Genomic DNA, 25,309 nt, shown 5'->3' with positions numbered 1-25,309 from the left:
ACATTTGGCACAACATGTTCACTCTGGGGTGTGTCGTAGAAAAATTGATCAGCAGGCATGCCTGGACCATCGGTGTCGATGTGTGCTGGGTCCCCAACTGTATAAGGCGCTGAGCTACCCTCTCCATGCTTTGTCCAAATCAAGTAATCCTTCATAAATCCTCGGCAGACTAGATGAGAAATAAGTTCAGTATCTTCAAAAAGAAGAATATTTCTACAGTCATAGCATGGACAATATATATGCTTCGTCTTTGTTCTCAAAGCATGGTTCTTAGCGGCATCAACAAACCTATGCACCTCAGGTATATATGATGGATCTAGTCTTGATAAGTTATACATCCATAAGGACCTCTCCATCATGACCATTTGAAAAGTTAGTAAATTAATTGAAATATTGTCTACGAATATTTGCTATTAAAAATAAAAGAAGACCTAACAATTAAATCAAATTGAAAAAGGAATCATGGAAATGGTGAGAGGAGAGGCAACATGTTAAACAAGAGGGCACAAAAATGCTTATTGCGTTATTAAATCAAATTTACATAAAAAATAACATCCTAAACAATATAATTTAAAAAACTAAAAAGAAAACTTACCTTTATTAGCCACCTCCACCTCCTTCCAAGAAATGAAGATCAAAACCTCCACCCTTGTATTTTGACCTGTTGAAAAGTTAGTAAATTAATTGAAATATTATCTACGAATATTTGTTATAAAAAATAAAATAACACCTAACAATTAAATCGAATTGAAAAAGTAAAACAAGTATCAAAAATAAAGACAAAGCCCTAAATATATATCTTTATATCACTAAAATAAATTTGACAAGGTACAAAAACACTGTTGATTGAAACTAAATATATATCTTTATATTACTAAAAAATATTTGAGAAGGAAACATGGAAATGGTGAGAGGAGAGGCAACATCTTAAGCAACCTCATACATGAAAAATGCTTATCGCATAATTAAATCAAATTTACATAAAAATAACATCCTAAACAATATAATTTAAAAAACTAAAAAGAAAACCTATCTTTCTCTCTCTTCCCAAGCATGGAAACACCGTTCATGGAAACTACTACATATATATGTCTTGGATTCACTAATTAGAGAAGTAAACATAAAAAAGAAGAAAGGAGAGACATCATCTAACCATCTTAAGCAACCTCATTTGAGCAAATATAGACCATACCTAGCTATTCTACTCTCTCCCTCTCATGGTGAAACCTAGATCCAAAAAGTAGCTTAAATTGAGGAAGAAGGCACAAAAAGAGGCATTAGAGGCATCAACTAACCTTACTTAGCCACTCCTTCCAAGAAATGAAGATCAAAACCTCCCTCGGCCTCTTGTATTTTGAAAAATCTGAACCTCCAAGATGGGCTGCAATGGAAGGTGGCTGCGAGCTACAGATCTGCCCGAGGAGGAAGAAGAGGGCTTCACGTATTTATAGGAAGATAATTCACAGACGGTTTGTTATGTGAACCGCCTGTGTAAATCCATTAACACAGGCGGTTCACATAACTGAACCGCATGTGTAAATGGTTCATTTACACAGGCGGTTTTCTTACAATAACCGCCTGTACTGAGCCTTTTATAGAGGTGGTTTTCAATTCTAGCCGTACAAATTTTCTACACAGACGCATTATAACTAAAACCGTCTGTGCAAATGTTTTACCCCCGCCGGCTTAGAACCTCTGTGTACTAGTGTGTCTAGCTGCTGCCACTGGATTGCCTGGGTATGACAACCGTAGATGGCATAGTGCAGCTATAGTGAAATGTACTACTATATATATTGTAACTAGATGTGAGAGAGGAAGGTTCTGATTATTTTATGAAGATGTATTGATCTGCATATGTACATAATTGGTTCCAAGAATTAACACATGATTTTGTGCATTTTCATGTCAAGGTCTATCAATCTCCCACCTTGGTTTTAATTAAGAAGTTTCTTGTTCTCTTGAGTAAGATTAGATATTTTTCAAAATGGCGGGTTGTCACAGGGAGGGAGGGGGGTGTTTGCAAATACATCGTCCTCTCAAAAAATTTAAATCAATGATTATAACTAAAATATTATGATATATGTATTTGTGACAAGTCTATGTGCTGGCTTTCTCATTTGCTTTAGCTTCACTACTGTCTATTTTTTTAACAGATTAGCTACTGTCTATTAGTCTGTCTATTCCAAACTATAAATTATTTTGGTTTTTTCTAAATATATAACTTTTGTTATGTATCTAGTCTAGACATAGGTTATGTCTTAATATGTAATAAAAGTTATTTCCTCTGTCTCAAAAAGACTGTTATTGGTAACTTTCAAACATCTTGTTTGACCATCTGTCCTATTAAAAGTTTTATTATAAATATCGTCCATTTTGATGTCTTATTGATCATTAGAGATAATTTAATAATGATTTGTTTATTTTATAATTTGCATAAAAATTTTGAATAAGACGAGTGGTCAAATATGATGTGTCAAAGTCAAAAACATTAGTCTTTATGAGACGGAGGAAGTATGTATCTAGAGAAAAGTCAGAACATATAAGTGCTGCATGCCATTCGTATTCATGCCACTGCCGACCATCGGACTCAGTTTTATTCGTGTACAGTATTAAAGACAAGTACATGAGACGATACACGGTGTTATTCCGCTTATATTGTAGCTGACATATATAGTTGTTCATGGATCCAAGATTGTACTATCATATATCCGTCTCGTCAGATGTACTAGTAGTTGAGTTGCCAACATTTTCTTTACCGTGCCATACGAGTATTACGTGCAATCAAGGATTTGAGGTTTCTCCGTAAGAAGGTATAGCGGGTTTGTCAGGATAGTAGCTACCAGGCCCGCCACCACCATGACCAGGGCGGTTCTCGTAGGGATCGCCACCACCACCACGGCCGTAGGGTTTGCCAGGAACTGGGCACCGCCCAGCAAGGCACACAGGACGGTTTGGATCAAAAGGGTCGTAACCAATGGAACCTAGCCCTGAAAATGCAAATAAATATATTATTATTACAAGTAGTACTACGAATGAATATATGATCCGTCACTAAATGCCACAAGACGAACAAATGATGAGCAGTTCAGACTTCAGAGAGTAGCTAACCAACGCTTCGGGCTCCATGGCAGACGGAGCGCGGCATGATCAGCGCGGACATGACGAACAGAGCGATCTGCAGGAGCACGAGGAGACGAGTGGTTTTGCTGCTGGAGAACGCCATCGCGCTTTTGCCCGGCAGCGATTGCTCTGATGACTGCTGAGTGACCATGGAGGGGGCCGTATTTATAGGCATCACATCACAGAGCAGCATAGAAAAAGAATGCCATTTATTTGTGAATGCCATTTATTTGTGTGAGTGGAGCTACTAAAATTTCAGTCCATTACTGCACTCAGCAAGCCAGTGCGTTGGGAACTAACTTTTCCTCTGAGATGACAGATGACCGCAAGCGCACCGTAGCAGGGTCTCCGGTTAGTCAAGATTGGAAGGCGATTTTTTCCCTCTTAAAGCACATATCTTCGCTCTCTCACCCATTAAATTCGTCCTGAGAAGTATGCAAACATACATTTTAAAATAATTTTATATTGAAATGTGTGTTTATATACTGTAAAAATCTAATGGTGAGAGAGTGAGGGCACATACCCTCAAAGATAAAATAAACTTTACCGTTATGATTGGCCATGGCACGCTGACCCATGTGAGACCGGCAAAGGAACGAAACCAGTGGGCGATGGATCGAGTCGATCAACCAATAAGGTCAGTCTCAATGGTTGTTTAATTAGAGTTTTATGCTAAATATACTGATGTGGTACTATATTAATAAAAGAGAGATGATAAAAGTTTTATCGGAGTAGAGAGAGTTATATCCCTATGAAACTCTTCTCCATTGTTTTCCAAAATATAGATGTGTTGGAAACTGGATTATCAAACTTTCATTGAGGATGGTCTAAGTCAAAAGACAAAAGAGGCTAGAAAATAGGTCAGATCTTATTCGTCTTGAGCTGCAAGCAGAGGACAAGTACATTTCACACCCATCGGCCATTCTCCCGTTACAAATAAGGGCACTCCTATTGCTAGAGAGTACATGTAGTTTCTATATCTATAAACATTAGCAAAATCATATTTAGAAACTACCGAAGTAATTTTTAATGTCCCAATGGATAGTTTCTATAGAACAATTTTTATCCAATCATATTTATTCTTTCTTCATTCTCAATCAATCATATCACTTCATGTCTTGGATCTCCTGTAGACATGCTTTCTAACTTAGACCCAGTTTCTATGATTTTTGCTCTCTCTCTTCAATAACTACCTTGCCACATCAGCAAAATACTTAGGTAGCACTGCAATTAATGTCTATAGAAACTATGATGGTTTATATATATACTCCATCCGTCCCCAAATACTGCTATTTCTAGCAGATTTCATACAGATTAGTGTGACAAATAAAAGACCATTCTGCCCTTCATTAATTTAGGTTCCACCATTTAATCATGCACGTTAAGCCATGATTCTCTAGTTCCAACGAGCTGCGTTTAATGTCAACTGAATAGACTCAACCAATTACCATGCACCAAAGTACTACTCCTTAGAAGAAATTAAATGAGTTGGTGAACCACGTAAGTTCCGAGGATAATTAAATGAGCTGGTGGACTGAGTATGCTGGTAGAAATAGCAGTATTTATGGACAAAATTTTCTCCTAGAAATAACAAGTATTTAGGGAGGGAGGGAGTATCTGGAGTGCGCGCCACGAGAAACAGCGACCTTGATCCTCGCGCTCTAATCCTGATCTTTGCACGGCCCATCAAACTAGCACCGTGTCTGTAAAATATGACCCCGAACTAAATTTGGTACTGAACAGTTTCATTCGTAGCCACGGACCGCAGCCCAAGTTGTTGCCTCATGTGTTCTTTTAGAGGAATTCATGATTCCATTAATCACCCAACCTTGGTCAATCATTGCCTTGAAAAAGCTTACGATCGTGTAGAATGGCCGTACTTGAGAGCAATTATGCTTCGGTTGGGGTTCCACCAGATTTGGGTTGAAACGATAGTGAGATTGGTTACATCAGTATCATTTTCAGTTCAACTCAATGGCAACTGTTTGGAACCGTTTACTCATCTCGAGGAATTAGACAAAAGTGACTCGATCTCCCCCTATCTCTTCTTGTTAGCAGCGAGGGCCTTTCGTGCCTCTTGAAATCAAGAGATCAGTCACCAAAGCTCAATTGGCATTAAGGTGGCACTGTCGGTACCATCGATTTTGATTAAGGAGGAGCCAAACAAATATGATTATATTTTTTTAGTGTGATAAAAATATACATAATTATATGTTTCAATAACTTTTCAAAAAATACACTATTTATAACTAAAATAATAATATTTTAATAAATAATTATGTAAAATTAATATATTTTTTCTATAAACTTATATATTTAAGGTGGCACTGCCCGGCCCCTGCTAATCCCCCTGGCTCCGCCTCTGTGTCGGTATAGATGGTTAGAGCATCTCCAAGAGACTAGCTAAAATTATATTTTAAATTATAAGATTTAGCCATTGTGTAAAATAAAAAACTCACTCAAAGCATAGAGTTCCACAACTGCCTTTGTATAAAATAGCTAGTGAGGACGACATGCTATATATGACAAGCGAAAGTTTAGGAATAGCAAACTTGCTATTTTAGCAAACCAGATAGCACATCAGTTGGAGTTTAACTTTTGCTTTAAAAATGTAAAAATAGCCTAGACAACATGGATAGCATATCTATTAGAGTTGCTCTTAGCCATCTACTCTTTGCAGATGTGCTATTTTCCAAGGCGGATGGGAGAGTGCTCAGGAGGTGGAGGAGGTTTTGAACAATTATCATCAAGCTTCGGGCCAACAAATAAACATGGAAAAATCATCAATTCATTTTGCTAAGGGGTGTGGTCAAAGCTTGAGAGGGAAAACCAAGAATATTCTTGAAGTGCATTGAAGCCCTCAAGGAGAAATATTTGGGAATGCCTTTGGGTTTAGCTATAAATGGTGGTTTCAAATTTCAAAAAGACCGGGCCTGGAGTAGGGTTCAAGGATGGATGGAGCAGTGTTTTGCCAGCAACTCGGATGCTGCAGCAGAAGAAGCCGGTGCCGACCAGGACGTCGCACACGGCAACACCAAGGAAGATGGGCCGAGAAGGAGTACAAGGATGCGACGGCCCAATACGCATGTCCAAAGCCCGGCGTGGGCGTGAAGCTTGGGCAGCTGCCGAGAGGTTCGTATGGAAGTACTATCTAAGCAGAGCATCGGGGGAGGAAGAGGTCAACGAGAATATGAACTCAATTTGTAATAAGCACTCCTCGGCCTGATATTCCTCTGAACTAGATCGTGCTATCCTCTTTCTGTACTTCTTGGATCACTGCTGCTAACATGTTTGTTAGCCGGTGGTAAGGAGGTCCTTATCAAATCGGTATCGCAAGCAATTCCTACCTTCTCTACGTCCTGCTTCAAGTTGCCTCGCGAATTGTGCCCAAAATTTAGATGGTTTACTGCGTAATTTTTGGTGGGGCTGCGGTAATCCCAAATTCATTTCTACGGATGTTCATCCATTTCGGATATAGCGAACGATCCAACAGTTAATGCAGACTGACCGTCTACTCTCCTCCCCCGCTCCTCTTTTCCTTATTCCTTACGTCACCATATAAAAAACAAAACATTTATTTCAAGTTACTATAATTTATAAACGGTGTGTCTATTTTTTAATTCCGTCTGCACCGGTGTATTCAACGTGACAAGGCGAACAAAACTAGACCCCAATTCCATATATTTCGAAGAATTTTATTTTTTATAGCAATTTATGTATATTAACTTATAACATATAATTATGCTCTTAACTTATTATGCTAAGTTATGTTGCTAACCTATTCTGCTAAGTTGCACTGTGTAACTTATGTTTATGTGAATAACTTTTATAAAAGCAAAACTTTGTATGTACACTAATATATTATTTTGGTAACTTATGTACATAAGTTGTATTGTGTAACTTATATACTTCCTCTATTCTAAATTACTACCTCCATCCATAAAAGAATGCTAACTAACTTATTTTATTAACTTATTATACATAGTTATATATCTAACTTGTGTTTTCATGTGTATGCCATCTTAACTTATTTGATGAACTTACTGCATTTAGTTTCATGTGTTATCACATTATATTAGATAACCATGTTAGTATTTGCTATTAACTAAAGTGTTTCTTCTAGTCAACTTTGTTATTTGAATTTATTATTTTACACATTATATATTTTGCATATCTTCCAACTAAAAACACATGGACGCTGAATATCATAGTTGTATAAGTTATGCAAATCTATTACGTAACTTGTTATGTAGCTTCGCATTATCTATATGGAAGTTGTTGTGCAATATAAGGTGTAAAAGTTATTTTTATTTTACTCCTTCACCCTTTTTAAAATCTTTTTTTCTACGTTCCTGAATGATTAATTTCTGAAAAAAAACTGTTGAAACGTAAAGAGAATGCTATTCTCGTAATGGTTTTAATACTATATATTTTGCGCAAAAGAAAAAAGTAATGTTGTATAACTTAGAACTACTAAGTTAATCTTAAAAGTTATGTTATGTACCTCAGTTTTCTAAGTTATGCGTGTGGTTTAAAAAAAATATGAAAGTAAAACTACCGTCGCTCGTGTGGCTGCATACGAAAAAAAAGTGCACGCAACGTCAGTCCGAAAGGAGTTTGGGAGTCGCGTGTCTCTAGATTCATCCAAAAATGGTATCATGCGGGACTAAGTGCTTTTCTAAAAAGGATAGTTTGATTGGTCGGAGATCGTTTGCTGGATTCATTTTAAATAAACGTTCGTAAATTAATGTGGTGTGGGAAGACATGACAAAGCCAAAGTATTTTGGTGGTCGAGTTCTTAAAGCCGTTTACTTCCAGGTCACTGGTTTCCTTGTGCAGAGATCGGACTGTCTCCTTCAAGAATTTGGCGGCCCATCGTGGAAGGCAGGGAGGTACTCACTACTGGACTCGCATGCTTTGTCGAAGGCAGAGGCCCTCAGTAAAGGCCCAAAAACCCTCGGCAAAGCCTTTGTTGAGGGCTGCCTTCGGCAAAGACCCCTCAAGAAATTTTTAGACGGCAAAAGGGTCTTTAACGAGGGTCCTTTATCAGGCACTCAGCAAAGCCTTTGCCGAGGGCCAAGATTGGCCATCGGCAAAGAAAAGCAGTCATCACGGCGCCGACACTGTTAACGGTTTCTTTGCCGAGAGCCAGCCCTCAGCAAAGAAATGTTTTTTTTAAAAAAATCTTTACCGAAGGTTTTTTCTAGACCCTCGGCAAAGAAAATTTTTATTTTTCTAAAAAAAAAGACCTTTGCCGAGGGCATCATCCCTAGCCCTCGGCAAAGAAATGTATAGGATTTTTTTAAAAAAATATCTTTGCCGAGAGCTATTGCTAGGGCCCTCGGTAAAGACACAACTACAGCCAAAAAATACAATAATCAAATTGTAATGAAGCAATTAGCACAGCATATATAATTTCAAATCCAATCGAACCACAGCATAGCATATATATAATACCAAATCTAACCACATCACATAAGTCATAGTCATCATCCAAATATACAAAGAGAATTAAACTATTTAGGCCTACCACATTTGTTACAGGAAATAAACTTCAAGATTGTTCATTCATAGTTTGTGTAGTTCAGGAAACACATCCTTTACAAATAAAATTTAGATTTTCACTACTCTAGCTAGATCCATCCTACTAGTATGATGAACCAACAAAAGTAGCTGGAAAATAACTAACACCAAAAGATGACTAGTGCACTCTTCCACAATCGACTTTTGTGCTTGCTGACTGAAATCCTATAGAGTTGACAAAAAAATATTTAGAACCAAAACATGGACTGATTTAGATCACTTAATGGAAACTAGCTAAGTGCAGGTAATTAGGTAAGCAATATAAATCTGACCTTTTACAAGAACAAATGCAAACGAGGCATTTCCTTGAAGGTGGTTTATATCAGGCACCTAAGGTGCCAACCAGAGAAACATATGAGAGCAAAAACATACACTTTAAGAATTTCAGTCATATTTTTTCTAAGGCTGCATGTTCTAGTTCAGTTAAAACGTATGGATACACTTGAAGCAGGAGTAGAGGAGACAGGGATCTTTAAACAAACTGAGTAAAGCCCAACAACTCCCAAGACAAAGGTGAATAAGACTATGTCAGAAAAGCATAAAAAATATGCTCACCTGCATAGTACATGTCCAGAACATCATATCAAGGCCAAGAGTACCAACTTTAGGCATCTAATTCCTCATTATTTCATATCTTTCCTACAAACCAATGATTGTGTCAACTTCAAAACCAAACTTTTCATGCTCTGTGCTAATTCTGTAAAGGACAAATGCTAACTTTGGGGATAAACTGAATAGCCAACTAAAATATATTTTCTTTTTTTAAAAAAAATAAGAAAATACAAGGACAACTTCAATAATTCAATAAATACTAGAATTATCGATGCTCAAATAAATTGAACAGTTACACGATATAATGGTGACCAAGTAATGGAGTGAAAGGGCATATATCAATTGGAAAAAGTCTACATAGCCCCCTAAGCTATTAAGGGTGGACTACTTCACCCCCCCCCCCGAACTATAAAACCGGATATTTTATCCTCTGAACTTTCAAAACCGGTCAAATAACCCCCTAGAGTGGTTTTGGATAGTGGTTTTGTCTTTTTCTTTTTTATTTATTTCCGCTAAATCTTTGAAAAATCATAATAAATCATAGAAAAATCATAAAATAAAAATTTCAATTTTGTTGGACTTCTCATGAGTAGATCTACACAGTGAATATATAATATGGTATACTTTAGTATAAAGTTTTTGTTGTAACTTTAAATCTATGTTTTTCTGTAATTAAATCAAATAATTGATATATGCAGTTCCTATGATCCAATTGTGGTGAAATGTTTATGGTGGGCTCATTATTATATGCTTGAACTATGGTAAAAGTTTCATACCCAGTGGATCACGTATAACTTAGTTATCAATTTATTTAGCTTTATTCTTGTTAAATCTATGCTTTATCTATAACTAAGTTATACGTGATCCAATGAGTATGAAATTTTTACCATAGTTCAAGCATACAATAATGAGTCCACCATAAAGAGTTTACCACAATTGGACCACAAGAACTGCATATATGAATTATTCAAATTAATTACAGAAAAACATAAATTTAAAGCTACAGCAAAAACTTTGTACTTAAGTATACCATATTATATATTCACTGTGTAGATCAACTCATCAAGAGTCCAAAAAAAATTAAAATTCTCATTTTATGATTTTTTCTATGATTTATTATGATTTTTCAAAGATTCAGCAAAAATAAATAAAAAAGAAAAAGACAAAACCACCCTCCAAAACCACTCGAGGGGGTTATTTGACTAGTTTTGAAAGTTCAGGATGTAGAATATCCGGTTTCATAGTTTGGGAGGTGAAGTAGTCCAGCCTAGATAGTTTGGGGGGTTATGTAGACTTTTTCCTATATCAATTACTGATGAGCAGACACCACTATTCCCAGTTTAGGGCCTGTTTGGAACGAAGGAATTCAAAACACAAGAATAGGAAAAAACACAGGAATAAGAAATGGTGAAAAGTGAAAAACTATAAGGTTTCAAAACGCACGAATAAAAAATTAAGGCGGTTTGGAACACAGTAATTCATAAACACAGAGGTTCTAAGCCGGCGGGGGTAACACATTTCTACAGGCGGTTTTAGTTATAATGCGCCTATGTTGAAAATTTCTACGGCTAGAATTGAAAACCGCCTGTATAAAAGGCTCCGTATAGGCGGTTATTGTAACAAAACCGCCTGTATAAATGCATCATTTACACAGGCGGTTCAGTTATGTGAACCGCCTGTGTTAATGGATTTACACAGGCGGTTCACATAACTGAACCGCCTGTCATTTATCTTCCTATAAATACCCCAGAACCCCTTCTTCCTCCTCGGGCAGAACTGTAGGTAGCAGCCACATTCCATTGGAGCACATCTTGGAGGTCCAGTTTTTCCAAAATACAAGGGGAGAGGTTTTGATCTTCATTTCTTGGAAGGAGGTGGCTAAGAAAGGTTAGTTGATGCCTCTAATGCCTCATTTTGTGCCCTCTTGCTCAATTTGAGCTACTTTTTGGATCTAGGGTTTCACCATGAGAGAGAGAGTAGAATAGCTAGGTATGGTCTATTTTGCTCAAATAAAGTTGCTTAAGATGGATATATGATGTCTCTCCTATCTTGTTTTTTATGTTTACTTCTCTAATTTGTGAATCCAAGAAATATATATGTAGTAGTTTTCCATGAATGGTGTTTCCATGCTTGAGAGAGAAAGATAAGTTTTCTTTTTAGTTTTTTAAATTATATGGTTTAGGATGTTATTTTTTATGTAAATTTGATTTAATTACGCGATAAGCATTTTTTATATATGAGGTTGCTTCAGATGTTGCCTCTCCTCTCACCATTTCCATGTTTCCTTCTCAAATTTTTTAGTGATATAATATATTTAGTTTCAATCAACAGTGTTTTTGTACCTTGTTAAATTTATTTTAGTGATATAAAGATATATATTTATGGTTTTGTCTTTATTTTTTATACTTGTTTTACTTTTTCAATTTGATTTAATTGTTAGGTGTTCTTTTATTTTTTATGACAGATATTCGTAGACAATATTTCAATTAATTTACTAACTTTTCAACAGGTCAAAATACAAGGTTTGAGGTTTTGATCTTCATTTCTTGGAAGGAGGTGGAGGTGGCTAAGAAAGGTAAGTTTTCTTTTTAGTTTTTTAAATTATATTGTTTAGGATGTTATTTTTTATGTAAATTTGATTTAATTACGCGATAAGCATTTTTGTGCCCTCTTGTATAAGATGTTGCCTCTCCTCTCACCATTTCTATGATTCCTTTTTCAATTTGATTTAATTGTTAGGTCTTCTTTTATTTTTAATAACAAATATTCGTAGACAATATTTCAATTAATTTACTAACTTTTCAATAGGTCATGATGGAGAGGTCCTTATGGATGTATAACTTATCAAGACTAGATCCATCATATATACCTGAGGTGCATATGTTTGTTGATGCCGCTAAGAACCATGCTTTGAGAACAAAGACGAAGCATATATATTGTCCATGCTACGACTGCAGAAATATTCTTCTATTTGAAGATACTGAAGTAATCATTTCTCATCTAGTCTGTTGAGGATTTATGAAGGATTACTTGATTTGGACAAAGCATGGAGAGGGTAGCTCAGCGCCTTATACAGTTGGGGACCCAGCACACATCGACACCGATGGTCTAGGCATGCCTGCTGATCAGTTTTTCCACGACACACCCCAGAGTGAACATGTTGTGCCAAATGTTACCGCTGGTGGATCTGCTGGGGGAAATGATGGTGCAAGAACTCATGTCTTACCAAATGATACGGCTGCAGAAGATGCTGAATTCTTGGAGGCAATGTTGCGTCGTCATACTGAACCTTCAATGTTATTAATGAAAGGGATGGAGGCCTTGAAGAAGGCAACAGAAGAGCCTTTGTATGATGAGTCTAAAGGTTGTACCAAAGAGTACAGAACGTTACGAGCTGTGCTAAAACTGTTGATGGCAAAAGCCAGGTATGGTTTGTCCGATGCTGGATTCGATGCGTTCTTAAGTATTATCGGCGATATGCTTCCAAAGGAGAACAAAGTTCCTGCTAACACGTACTATGCAAAGAAGCTGATCAGTCCGCTGACTATGGGTGTCGAGAAGATCCATGCGTGTAGAAATCATTGTATCCTGTACCGAGGTGATGATTACAAGGACTTGGATAGTTGTCCAAAGTGTGGTGCAAGTCGGTACAAGACAAACAAAGACTATCGAGAGGATTGTGCTGCCTCCATGTGTAAAGCAGGGAAGAAGCGAAAGAAGGCCCAAAAGAACACCCAACAGAGTTCAAAACCCATGAGCAAAGATAAAGAAGAGGTTGACTATTATGCGTAGAAAAAGATTCCTGCTTTAGTGATGTGGTACCTTCCAGTGGTAGATCGACTGAGGAGTTTGTTTGCTAACCCTGAGGATGCAAAACTTATAAGTTGGCATGCTTCTGATGAGCACAAAAATGATGGCAAGCTTCGCCATCCAACCGATGGAAAGCAGTGGCAAGATTTCAATGACAACCACCGAGACTTTGCCAGCGAACCAAGGAATGTTAGGTTCGCACTTTGTACAGATGGAATGAATCCATTTGCTGAGAGGAGCAGCAAGCATAGCACATGGCCGGTGATTCTCACCATCTACAACCTCCCTCCATGGTTGATGCAGAAGCAAAAATACCTTTTGCTAACCTTACTTATCTCTGGACCAGTTCAACCTGGAGTTGACATGGATGTTTTCCTGGAGCCATTGATGGAGGAAATGAAAATGTTATGGGAAAAAGGTGTTCAAATGTTGGACAAGTATCGCAAAGATTCATTCACGCTAAGAGCAATTATTTTTGTTACTATCAACGATTACCCTGCTCTCTTTATTTTATCAGGGCAATTCAAGGGAAAGGTTGGTTGCGTGGTGTGCATAGATGGAACCCATTACGTGTCCCTTAATGCATCTAAGAAGATAGTGTACATGAGGCACAGACGCTTCTTATCGAAAGGACACAAGTACCGCGTGAAAAAGATGGATAAGTACTTTGACAATAATGATGAAAGGAACTCAGATGCACCACTAGGTAATAGCAAAGGCCATAGAGTTTTCAAAATAGTCAGCAACATTAAATTTGTGTTTGGAAAGAAGACAAAGGATGGAAAATTAAGAAAGGATGTCAAATCAACTCCAGGGGCAACATTCAAGAAGAAGTCCATTTTCTTTGAGTATTTGCCATACTGGAAAGACTTGGATGTACGACACGCGATCGATGGTATGCACGTCCAGAAGAATGTGTTCGAAAGTCTAACTGGCACATTGCTAGACATCAAGACCAAGACAAAGGAAGGACTCAATTCACGCTTTGACATGGTGCAGTTAGGCATAAAAAAAGAGCTTCATCCTGTTCTTCAAGAAAATGGGAAGTACCATCTCCTAGCAGCAAGCTACAACCTCAACATAGATGAGAAACATGCGATGTGTGAGTGGTTGAAGAAATTGAAAGTCCCATCTAGATTCTGCTCTAGCATACGGAGTTTTGTGTCAATGAAAGACCTAGCACTCACCAACTACAACTCACATGATTGTCATGTCATGCTGACTACTTTCCTCCCTATTGCAATAAGGGCTATAAATCCAGTATTCTTAAAGATGGCAGTCACACAATTGTGCTACTTTTTCAACAAGATCACACAAAAGGTAATTGATCGTGATGAGTTAGAATCCCTTCAGGAATTCGCAGTGGAAACAGTGTCACAGTTTGAGATGTGTTTCCCCCCATCATTCTTTGATATCAGGGTGCACCTTGTGGTGCACTTGGTTCCACAAATACAGGCACTGGGTCCCATGTACCTGCATGAAATGTGGACTTACGAGCGTTTTATGTCAATACTAAATGGCTATGTATCAACTCGTGCTCGTCCCGAGGCGTCCATGATAGAGGGGTATTGTACCGAAGAGGCGATTGAGTCCGGTGGACCATTCTGCAATAATGTCCTAAAAGACCAGGTTGCAATAGGTTTGCCTCCGTCAAGACATGAGGGTAGGATACATGGATTTGGGAGGATTGGACGAAAATCATTCATCCCACCAGATTATAATACAATACTTGAGGCACATCACAGCATCTTACATCAGCTCTCGATAATGGAGCATTTGATTGAACAACACATGGATGAGCTTCGAGAACATAATCCTAGGCAAACAGAGGATTGGGTAATGAAGGAACACAAGAAACAGTTGTACACATGGCTAAGGGAGCAGGACATTCCATATGGGGAAACAATTGAGAAACAAACCATCAAGGCTTTGGCATCTGGACCATCACGCCAAGTCATAACATGGCAAACCTATGACATAAGTGGATTCACATTTCATACCATGTCTAAGGACCAAAAGAGCATGACACAAAATAGTGGTGTTCGATGCGAGGCCGTAGATGACAAAACTGGTGATATTATTACATACTTTGGCTTCATCGAGGACATATGGGAACTAGACTATGGTACATTTCAGATCCCTGTGTTTCGATGTCAATGGGTTGAAGATAAACATGTCACAGTGGATAATTATGGGGTCAGAGTTCTTGATCTAAGTAAGGTGGGATATAAAGATGACCCATGGATCCTTGCTAATCGTGTTGCACAGGTTTTCTATGCTGAGCAGATCCTTTCTAAGAATGAGAAGAAAAGTGCCGACAAACCGAAGCATGTAGTTTTTCCAGGAAAGCAACAAGCAGTTGGAGTTGACGGTGTATCGGATCTGGAGGATTTTAACCAATTCCGTGATATGTCCCTCTTTGTGGACCATCCTATGAAGATAAAAAATATTGAGCGAAGCATCCCACAGAGTTCTTTGCCATGGGTGCGCCCTGATGGACAAGGAAGAATAGTAGCGGCCTAGATTGTATCTGTGATTCATCATGTAAACGCTTTGTCAAATGCAAAAATGTCCTATTTATGAAATGTATATCTTGATGAGTGGAACAAACTTTGTATTCATGACTTTTTGAGTTGGGGACGTCTAGGGTTTCGAAAACGTGTGTGTAGCTGTGGAAATGTGAAATTTTAAATTTTGAGTGGTCCAAACTCTCTCCAATGAAAAGTTGACCCTTACACACAATGTGTATCTTGATGAGCTGGACAAACTTTGTATTCATGACTTTTGTATCTGAGGCTACCAAGGGTCCGGTCAAAGTGACTTTTCAGAAAAAATCCAAGATTTGACTTGGTCAAACTAGGTCAAACTAGGCACTAAATGACCTCAAATGAAAATTTTTTGAATACATGGGTGTTAGAGCTCCTCAAGATACACATTCCATACATAGGATATTTTGGCATATGGGAAAGGATTGGTAAACTCTAGTCACAAAGTGTTGAATGTGACACAAACTTTATGAAACTATATGTGAGACTTGTGGATTTAGAACTACACTTTTGAAACGCTTTGTCAAATGCAAAAATGTCCTATGTATGAAATGTATATCTTGATGAGTGGAACAAACTTTGTATTCATGACCTTTTCGAGTTGGGGACGTCTCGGGTTTCGAAAACGTGTGTGTAGCTGTGGAAATGTGAAATTTCAAATTTTGACTAGGTCAAACTAGGTCCAACTAGGCACTAAAAGTCCTCAAATGAAAAAGTTTTGGATAGAGAGGAGTTAGAGCTCATCAAGCTCTACCTTTCATACAATATGCAATATGCATTTGAAATTTAAAATAATATAAAAATAATATATAGGTGTGAAACAATATAATTATATTATAATATCATTATACAAATAATATATAAACAATATAATTATGTTACCAATATAGAATATAGAAATAATTATGTTAAAATATTATTATATTATAATATCAATATGCAATAAAAAATAGTAGCAAAAAATATAGAAAACAATAATAATAATAAAAATTACAAAAAACTTTGTACCGGCGGGTGGTATTCAACACCACCTGTGTAGAGGCATTTCTACAGACGGTGGTCAATGCCAACCGCCTGTAGAAATCGAGGCCATATATACTCCGCGCGCAGACCTGAAATTTTCTAAGTCCCCAAAGGCGCCAGTCTCTATTCAAACACGCCGCCAGGCTGCCCAAATTTCCCATCGCCGGCGACCTTCTCCTTCTCCTTCTCGCCGGCATCTTCTCTTCGAGGTAAGCTCCCGGCTGCGACGTGGGAGTGGGTGCGCGTGCGGCTGCGGCGAGGGCGGCTTCGCGCGCCGGCCGATGCGGGAGCTCGGCGGCGGAGGCAGAGAGCGCGCGCGGCGGCCGCGGCTCGCCGGCGGCGACGTGGCCAGTGCGGCCGCCGTGGGGGAGTCGAGGCGGCGTTGGGAGGCGGGGGGAGTCGAGGCGGCCAGGGCGTCGGGGTGGTCACCCGAGGCGGCGGCGGCGGCGGTGGCGGCGGCCTTGCGGCAGTGCAGAGGGTGAGGGTGAGAGGGAGGGGGAGGGGCAGGGGCCGGTGGGACGTCAGCCCAGCTGGGCCGGCCCACTAGCGGCCATTGTTTTATTTTTTTATTTTTTATTTTTCTTATTTGATGTATATGATGTATAATTATTATAAATAATTATTAATTGTTCTAAATAAATATATATGATGTATTATTAATTATTAATTATCCTAAATACTTACTAATTGTCATAAATAATTATTAATTATTAATTATCCTAGATAAATGTATATAATGTTTTATTTTTCTTAAAATTATTAATTGTCCTAAATAATTATTAATTGTCCTAAATAAATGTATATGATGTTTTAATTTTCTTATATACATTATGCATATCCTAAATAATTATTTTTTATTTTTCTTATTTGATGTATATGATGTATAATTGTCCTAAATAATTATTAATTGTTCTAAATAAATATATATGATGTATTATTAATTATTAATTGTCCTAAATAATTATTAATTGTCCTAAATAATTATTAATTGTCCTAAGTAATTATTAATTATTAATTGTCCTAGATAAATATATATGATGTTTTATTTTTCTTAAAATTATTAATTGTCCTAAATAATTATTAATTGTCCTAAATAATTATTAATTGTTAATTGTCCTAGATAAATATACATTATGCATATCCTAAGTAATTATTTTTTATTTTTCTTATTTGATGTATATGATGTTTTATTTTTCTTAAAATTATTAATTGTATATACATTATTTACAATGCAATTCATATTTGCTTTTAGTTTAAGTGTCTATGTATATACATTATAGCATAATCTAAGTAGTTATTATTTCTTTTTTATAATCCAATTATTTATAATGCAATTATATATATATATATATATATGTAAATTGCATATATTTATTTATGTGTAAAAATAATAAACAATTAATAAACTTTATATTTGCTTTTAGTTTAAGTGTCTATGTATATACATTATTTATAATGCTAAGTAATTATTTGAATAGATTATCACGATGACTTCTCCAACCCCAAACCAAGCGTCAGGGTCTGACCGCATCGACCAAGCACCGGCAAAAGGTTCGGACCACACAGAGAAGGTGCAAGTGTCACACAGCACCGAGCAAGCGCAAGGGTCGGACCACACAGAGAATGCAAAAGAACGTGAATCAAGTCCTTCGTACGAGACCTCCCCTAGCGACATTCCAGATCCTCGCATAGAGAGGAACGCTCGTCGTGAATTAGAACGTGACCCTGATTACATTCCAGAAGTAGATGAGGTGATGAATTACTCATCCATAATTAAATCTTTCTAACTTTTATCTCCCTCAGTATATGTACAAAAATGATTTATGTGTTTAACTTTTAACATGAACAGGAGGTGTTATCTCAGTTTCATGAGCTGAAAGAGATCCTATCCCAGAAAGAATTCACACATGAAGGTGCACCCGAACCGACGACGGAGACAACCACCGAGAAGACTGATGATAGGAAAAGGAAACGAGGTGACAGAGGATTGAATCAGTTTCCAAAAGTCACATTTAGAATTACAGATGTAAGCCCGACAGGACAACCCCTAGTTCCTCCAGAGGCCTTACCTACAGATGCGAGGAGCAGCACAACTTCAGAATCAGAGACAAACACGACTCCTTAGAAGGTTTGGACCCCGCTGAGTGTAAGAAGATAATAGATGAAAGTCGACTAGATTATGAATGTAAATACGACCTCTACATAGCCTTGGCACTGCTCAAGTATCAAGATCGAGAATGTGTTGTTGCCCCATACAACTTTGGGTAAGTGTCAATTTGTATTCATCGTCGTATTAGTAATTTCAATGGGCACTTGCATCATAAATTCGATTCTCTCAGGGACCACTGGATCTACCTCCTCATTAATCCTAGTCTAGGACGTGTGCTAGTCCTAGACTCTGCAGACTATGATCCTTCAAGTTATGCAAAATTCATTACACACTTGGAACGGTAAGCTGAGTACATTAAATATTAATACCTACTTTTATAAGAGTTTCAGAATAACTTCAGGATTGTGTATTCGATACTATAGGGCCTATAGGTATTATAAGATCAAAGGTGGAAGGTGTGATTCATCAGAACCGGGGTAGCCATTGAGATTATTTTATAAATGGCCGGTACGTACCAAAATATCACAAGCTGTCTTTTATAAATATAATATGCATATGACGATGTTGCAACTAATAAATATCCACTTTTTTGTCATACATCAGTGCCATAAGCAACCAGTCGGATCGGTCCACTGTGGATTCTACGTCTGCGAGTTCATGAGAGAGACCGGAAGATATGTAACTAACCCTTCTAAGGTATTGCTCTAATAGTCGTTTATATTATTTGTGTCATTTTTTGTTGCTAAGCATGTGTTATATGAACTATAAATTTATGATGTTTCTAACTTCCTCTGCAGCAACATGAGTTGGAAAAGGCGAAGAGCGTGACTCAAGCTGTTCTATATAACATAGTTGAGGACCTCTGCACTTTTCTCTTGAGAGAAGCTATTTCCACCGAAGGGAAATATCACGACCCGACCAGCGTCCTAGCAAAGCCTGAGTTTATAGCGCTAAGAGATATTAGTAGGCTAAAGCTATCTCGATCGTGTTATTAGAGCAGAGGTTTCAGATGTGAAACCTCATATGTCTGTAAACAAAAAACTTTGATGTGTGATGTTTGTAATTAATATAATTTTATGTACAAAGTAATGGTATATATAAATATATTGCATGTTGCATTGGTTGAATCTTGTAGCCTAACATAGTTTCAATATTAATGTATATAATATATATATATATATTAAAAATAGGGTTTGCTGGAAAATAAGGTTAAATTGGAAAATCTTACCACAGGCGGTTCTGTTATGAGAACCGCCTGTAGAATCCAATTTCTACAGGCGGTTTACAAAAAAGAACCGCCTGTAGAAATTGATTTCCACAGGCGGATCTCATAACTGAACCGCCTGTAGAAATCTGTTTCTACAGGCGGTTCTCAGTTAACCGCCTGTGGAAACTTTTATTTCCACAGGCCTATAGCCACTGGCGGTTCGTCAATCCGCCTGTACAAAGGGATTGCGAACCGCCAGTATAGTATCTCTTTGTACTAGTGTTGGAATCATAATATGCTAGCCAAATATGAGTGCTAATTAATTATATTTGAGTGGTGAAAATTTATGATGGAAAAACTAAGGTCATCCTCTCTTCCATTTGACATGCATGTGTTTACTGTATTTATTAGGCACTAATATGACCCCACAAGGTGTGGGTCCCATAACTGATGTACGTAGTACCTAAAAAAAGGAGAACTCTCTGATTTTTAATCCTTGTTTAGGTTCCAAAACTTTTTAAGATTCTCCGTCACATCAAATCTTTAGACGTATGTATGGAGCATTAAATATAGACAAAAAAATTAACTAATTGTACAGTTTAATTATAATTTGCGAGATAAATCTTTTAAGCCTAGTTAATGATAATTAGATAATAATTACCAAATATAAACGAAAATGCTACAGTAGCTAAAGCCAAAATTTTTGTCCAACTAAACAAGGCCTAACTAGTCCTTATTCCTTAGTTCTGAGCGCTAAGTGCAGGGGCCACAGTAGGGCTGCTCTTTTCTCCTCCACTTCACATGCGTTACCTCGGGCTTCAGCGATGGAAAACAAAACAAGATCAGATTGGATTCTTTCTTTCCTACGAAATTGCTCACCAACTACAGTATTCTAGAGGAACAGGTTGGGGTGATTCCTGCATTCCAAACGCTCGTTCTAGTTTTCTTTCCTTTGTTTCTAATTCCTCCAATTTTCCTATGGTATTCCTTCAATCCAAACACATCCTAAAGTAGCGTAGCACAAATCGTAAAGTACAATCAAACTTATGGAAATCTGATAGATTCAGTAAAAAAAATCTGTCAACAGATAAATACCAAAAGTTTTGAAACAATAATTAGCATGCATGTGTCCAAACTGATGAAGTAGGCAATAATCTATGTCTCAAGAAATTTTACGCCAAAACGCACGCTTTTTGGAGCTTATTTTGTTGGTAAAAATATAAGAATTTTTTATGGTGCAAAAGACTATAAATCTGGGATACATTATACAGAATATAAACATTATTTGGATGTCATTTACATATTTTTTTTGTGTTCGTCATCCTTATTCCTCTAACCTTGTGTTTCATGCACACCTTGCCTGAAAATAGAAATAGAGGTCGTTGGCAATTTGCATGTCCAGCGATGTATGTATGGCCCTACTAAAAACTACTTACTATCTCTAGTAAACGGGCGCTCAATGACGTCTCCAGAAAGGTCCAACTCTAGTATTATTTCGTCCTTTTTCTGAGGCCGAGACTTCCACGTCTCTGTGCAACCGTTTTACCCGCCATTTTCCTCTCCTCTCCCTCCATCTAGAGGAGAGGAGAGGAGAGATGCAGCTCACGAGCTCCACCGAATCCTGACCTCCCAAACCCGTGACTGTGATCCATCCAAACGCAAGGAAAATGATCAGGCGACAACGCGGCATGGCTCGGTTCCTGCAGCTGCTGGCCGGCGCGGCCGTGCTGCTGCTAGCGGCATCACAGCCGCCGGCCGCCATGGCCGACGACAACAACATCGTGGAAGTCGGCGTGAACTGGGGCTCGCAGCTCTCGCACCCGCTTCTCCCCGACTCCGTGGTGAAGATGCTCAAGAAGAACGGCATTGCCAGGGTGAAGTTGTTCGACGCCGACCCTTGGCCCGTCGGTGCCCTCGTCGACTCCGGCATCGAGGTCATGCTCGGCATCCCCAACGACATGCTCGAGACCATGAGCAGCAGCTACGGCAATGCCCAGGATTGGGTCAACGAGAACGTCACCTCCTACGGTGACAAGCTTAAGCTCAAGTACATTTGCCTCTCGCATCATCCTGCAATGCCATTCATGAATTGGTTTTCTAGCTAATGACGAACAAAATGTTGTTGTTTGCTTGATGATCGAGAAGGTATGTGGCAGTGGGGAACGAGCCATTTCTCAAGGCCTACAACGGGTCATTCATGAAGACCACCTTCCCGGCGCTCAAGAACATCCAGAAGGCACTTGACGAGGCCGGCGTCGGCGACAAAGTGAAGGCAGTCGTCCCGCTCAACGCCGACGTGTACGTCTCCCCCGACGACAAGCCATCGTCCGGCGCGTTCCGGCCTGACATCGACGACCTCATGACGGACATGGTCAAGTTCCTGCACGACCACGGCGCGCCATTCGTCGTCAACATCTACCCCTTCCTCAGCCTGTACCAGAGCAGCAACTTCCCCTTCGAGTTCGCCTTCTTCGACGGCGGCAAGAACATCAACGACAAGGGCGGCGTCAACTACGACAACGTGTTCGACGCCAACTACGACACGCTCGTGCACGCGTTGAAGAAGGCCGGCGTGCCCAACCTCAAGGTCATCGTCGGCGAGGCCGGCTGGCCTACCGACGGCAACAAGAACGCCAACCTCAAGCTGGCGCGGCGGTTCTACGACGGCCTCCTCAAGAAGCTGGCCAAGAACGAAGGCACCCCGGTCCGGAAGGGCAAGATGGAGGTCTACCTGTTCGGCCTGTTCGACGAGGACATGAAGAGCATCGCGCCGGGGAACTTCGAGCGGCACTGGGGCATCTTCACCTACGACGGCAAGCCCAAGTTCCCCATCGATCTGACGGGGCAGGGCCATGACAAGCTCCTCTCGCCGGTGACTGACGTCAAGTACCTCCCGAGCCAGTGGTGCGTGTTCGACGACGGGGCCAAGGACAAGTCGAAGCTGCCAGGAAACCTGCAGTACGCATGTGCGAGCGGCGACTGCACGGCGCTCGGCTACGGCTGCTCCTGCAACGGGCTGGACGAGAAGAGCAACATCTCCTACGCCTTCAACATGTACTTCCAGATGCAGGACCAGGATGTGCGCGCCTGCGAATTCGACGGGCTCGCCAAGATAACAGACAAGAACGCCTCCACGCGCGGCTGCCTGTTCCCGGTCCAGATAATCAGCGCCAGTGGTCGGCCGGCGCCAGCTCTGCTGTTGTTGGCGCCGCTTTTGGCATTGGTTGCGATGTTGTTTGTGTAGTTTATTTGGATTTTGTGACTTTCGTGTAGAACTGCGTTCGCATTAAAAATTATATGCATTCCTTGTTGGCATAGAAGATGGGCCAGACTCCAAAACACTAGAGCATGGTGAAGATTGCAAAAAAAAACAGCATATCATCGTGTTGTGAACGACGACACATAAACGACGAAGAACACAACATCAAAATATAGCAGAGACATAAGATTTAATACGAAAAACCCCTTCAATGTGAAAGGAACAAACTACGGGCACCAGCCAGCAAACACTCCTCAATATTATCAAAAGTTAGATTATAACGCCGTGCGGCGACTTACAAGATCATATATTCTTAGGAACCCTAATTGGATATATATATATATATATACCGTACCGCGGTTAGCCAGCCCCCGGAACCCCCAAAGTGACAACAAGGGTGACACTAATGGGCCACTTCTGCCTTCGCTTTGCTCCGGTCCAAACCTCCGGCGACGGGCCTCCGCTTCGCTCAGTCAGAAGTCGGCCTTTATAATATGCAACTGAATTTAAAACATATTCAACAAACTTCAACTTGAGACAAATTCATCTTGTAGCATAAATCAACACCTTTATCCTGAACATAACAAAGAAAATACCACTGACGCCAAATAGCCTCTTGGGCTAATCCACTAAACCAACAACTTAAGCACAACTCAAACTTAACAACAGGAACAGGTTTAGTCATCATATCAGCAGGATTATCATGAGTATTGATCTTGTATACCTTTAACTTACCATCATCTATCACATCAAGAACAAAATGGTACTTGATGTCAATATGTTTAGTTCTCTCATGAAACATTTGATCTTTGGTTAGGTAAATGACACTTTGACTGTCACAGAATAAATTAATGCAAGAATCAACTCCACACAGCTCAGCGTACAGATCTTTCAGCTAAATTAATTCCTTGCATACCTCAGAAACAGCCATGTACTCTACTTCAGTAGTTGACGAAGCAACAACAGATTGCAATGTAGCCCTCCAACTTATAGCACAATTGCTAACTGTGAACACATAACAAGTGAGTGACTTGCGTCTATCCAGATCAGCAGTATAATCTGAATCCACATAACCAATAAGTCCTTCTTAGTTCTACCAAATTTCAAATAAGAATTTGTTGTGCCTCTGATGTACCTAAAAATCCATTGAACTGCCCTCCAATATTCTTTACCAAGATTAGACATATATCTACTAACCAAACTCATAGCATATGATAAATCTAGACGAGAGCAAACCATGACATACATCAAAGACCCAACAACAATAGAATAAGGAACTTTTGACATGTATTCAATATCTTGATCTGTACTAGGACATTGTGCAGCTGATAATTTAAAATGAGGTGCAATAAGAGTACTAACGACCTTAGCATTATGCATGTTGAAACTCTAAAGAACTTTCTTAATATAATTTTGCTGACTAAGAAATAGCAAACCAGATTTTCTGTCTTTAGTAATTTTCATACCGAGAATTTTCTTAGCAGCACCAAGATCTTTCATGTAAAACTCACTACTCAATATTTTTTTAATTTAGTGATTTCAACCTTACTCTTGGCAGCAATCAGCATATCATCAACATACGACAGCAAGTATATAGGTGATCTATTAATATGCTTGATGTAAATACAGCTATTATATTTAGACCTCTTAAAACCATACAACAGCATAAATGAATCAAACCGTTTGTTCCACTGACGAGGGAACTACTTCAAACCATACAAGAAACTCTTCAACTTGCAAACAAATTTCTCCTTGTCAGGCACTATGAACTCTTCCGGGTGGTCCATGTACCTCAAGCTCTCCATGTAAGAATGCAGTCTTCATATCTAACTGCTCAAGCTCAAGATCATGTGAAAAAACAATACTAAAAAAATATACGAATAGAACTGTGTTTTGCAACTAGAGAGAACATACCATTATAGTCAATACCGGGAATCTGACTATAGCCTTTTGCTACTAACCTTGCCTTAAACTTTGGAGGCTCACTTGGAGTTAAACCCTCCTTTCTCTTGAAGATCCATTTGCAATGGATGGTCTTCTTCTTCTTAGGCAAAGGAACAACCTCCCATGTGCTATTCTTCTTAAGAGACTGCATCTCC

At 38.9% G+C, this 25,309-nt stretch overlaps 2 protein-coding genes across 2 annotated transcripts; one reads left to right on the top strand and one right to left on the bottom strand.

Moving 5' to 3' along the window:
• Positions 2,534-3,272, bottom strand: LOC110431243. The gene is made up of 2 exons (XM_021450107.1): positions 3,109-3,272; positions 2,534-2,987 (listed from the first exon to the last, which is right to left on the bottom strand). Exons 1-2 carry the CDS (start codon positions 3,269-3,271, stop codon positions 2,782-2,784), a joined length of 369 nt encoding a protein of 122 aa, XP_021305782.1. The 5' UTR covers position 3,272; the 3' UTR covers positions 2,534-2,781.
• On the top strand, positions 21,465-23,271 carry LOC8065044 (glucan endo-1,3-beta-glucosidase 8). Its single transcript, XM_002438575.2, has 2 exons — positions 21,465-21,998; positions 22,097-23,271. The coding sequence occupies exons 1-2, from the start codon at positions 21,619-21,621 to the stop codon at positions 23,193-23,195; spliced, it is 1,479 nt and encodes a 492-aa protein (XP_002438620.1). The 5' UTR covers positions 21,465-21,618; the 3' UTR covers positions 23,196-23,271.

The sequence above is a fragment of the Sorghum bicolor genome, chromosome 10 (assembly GCF_000003195.3).
Source record: "Sorghum bicolor cultivar BTx623 chromosome 10, Sorghum_bicolor_NCBIv3, whole genome shotgun sequence".
Lineage (NCBI taxonomy): Eukaryota > Viridiplantae > Streptophyta > Magnoliopsida > Poales > Poaceae > Sorghum > Sorghum bicolor.
The sequence above is the reverse complement of the archived record's forward strand: the minus strand, read 5'-3'. Positions and strand labels throughout refer to the sequence as shown.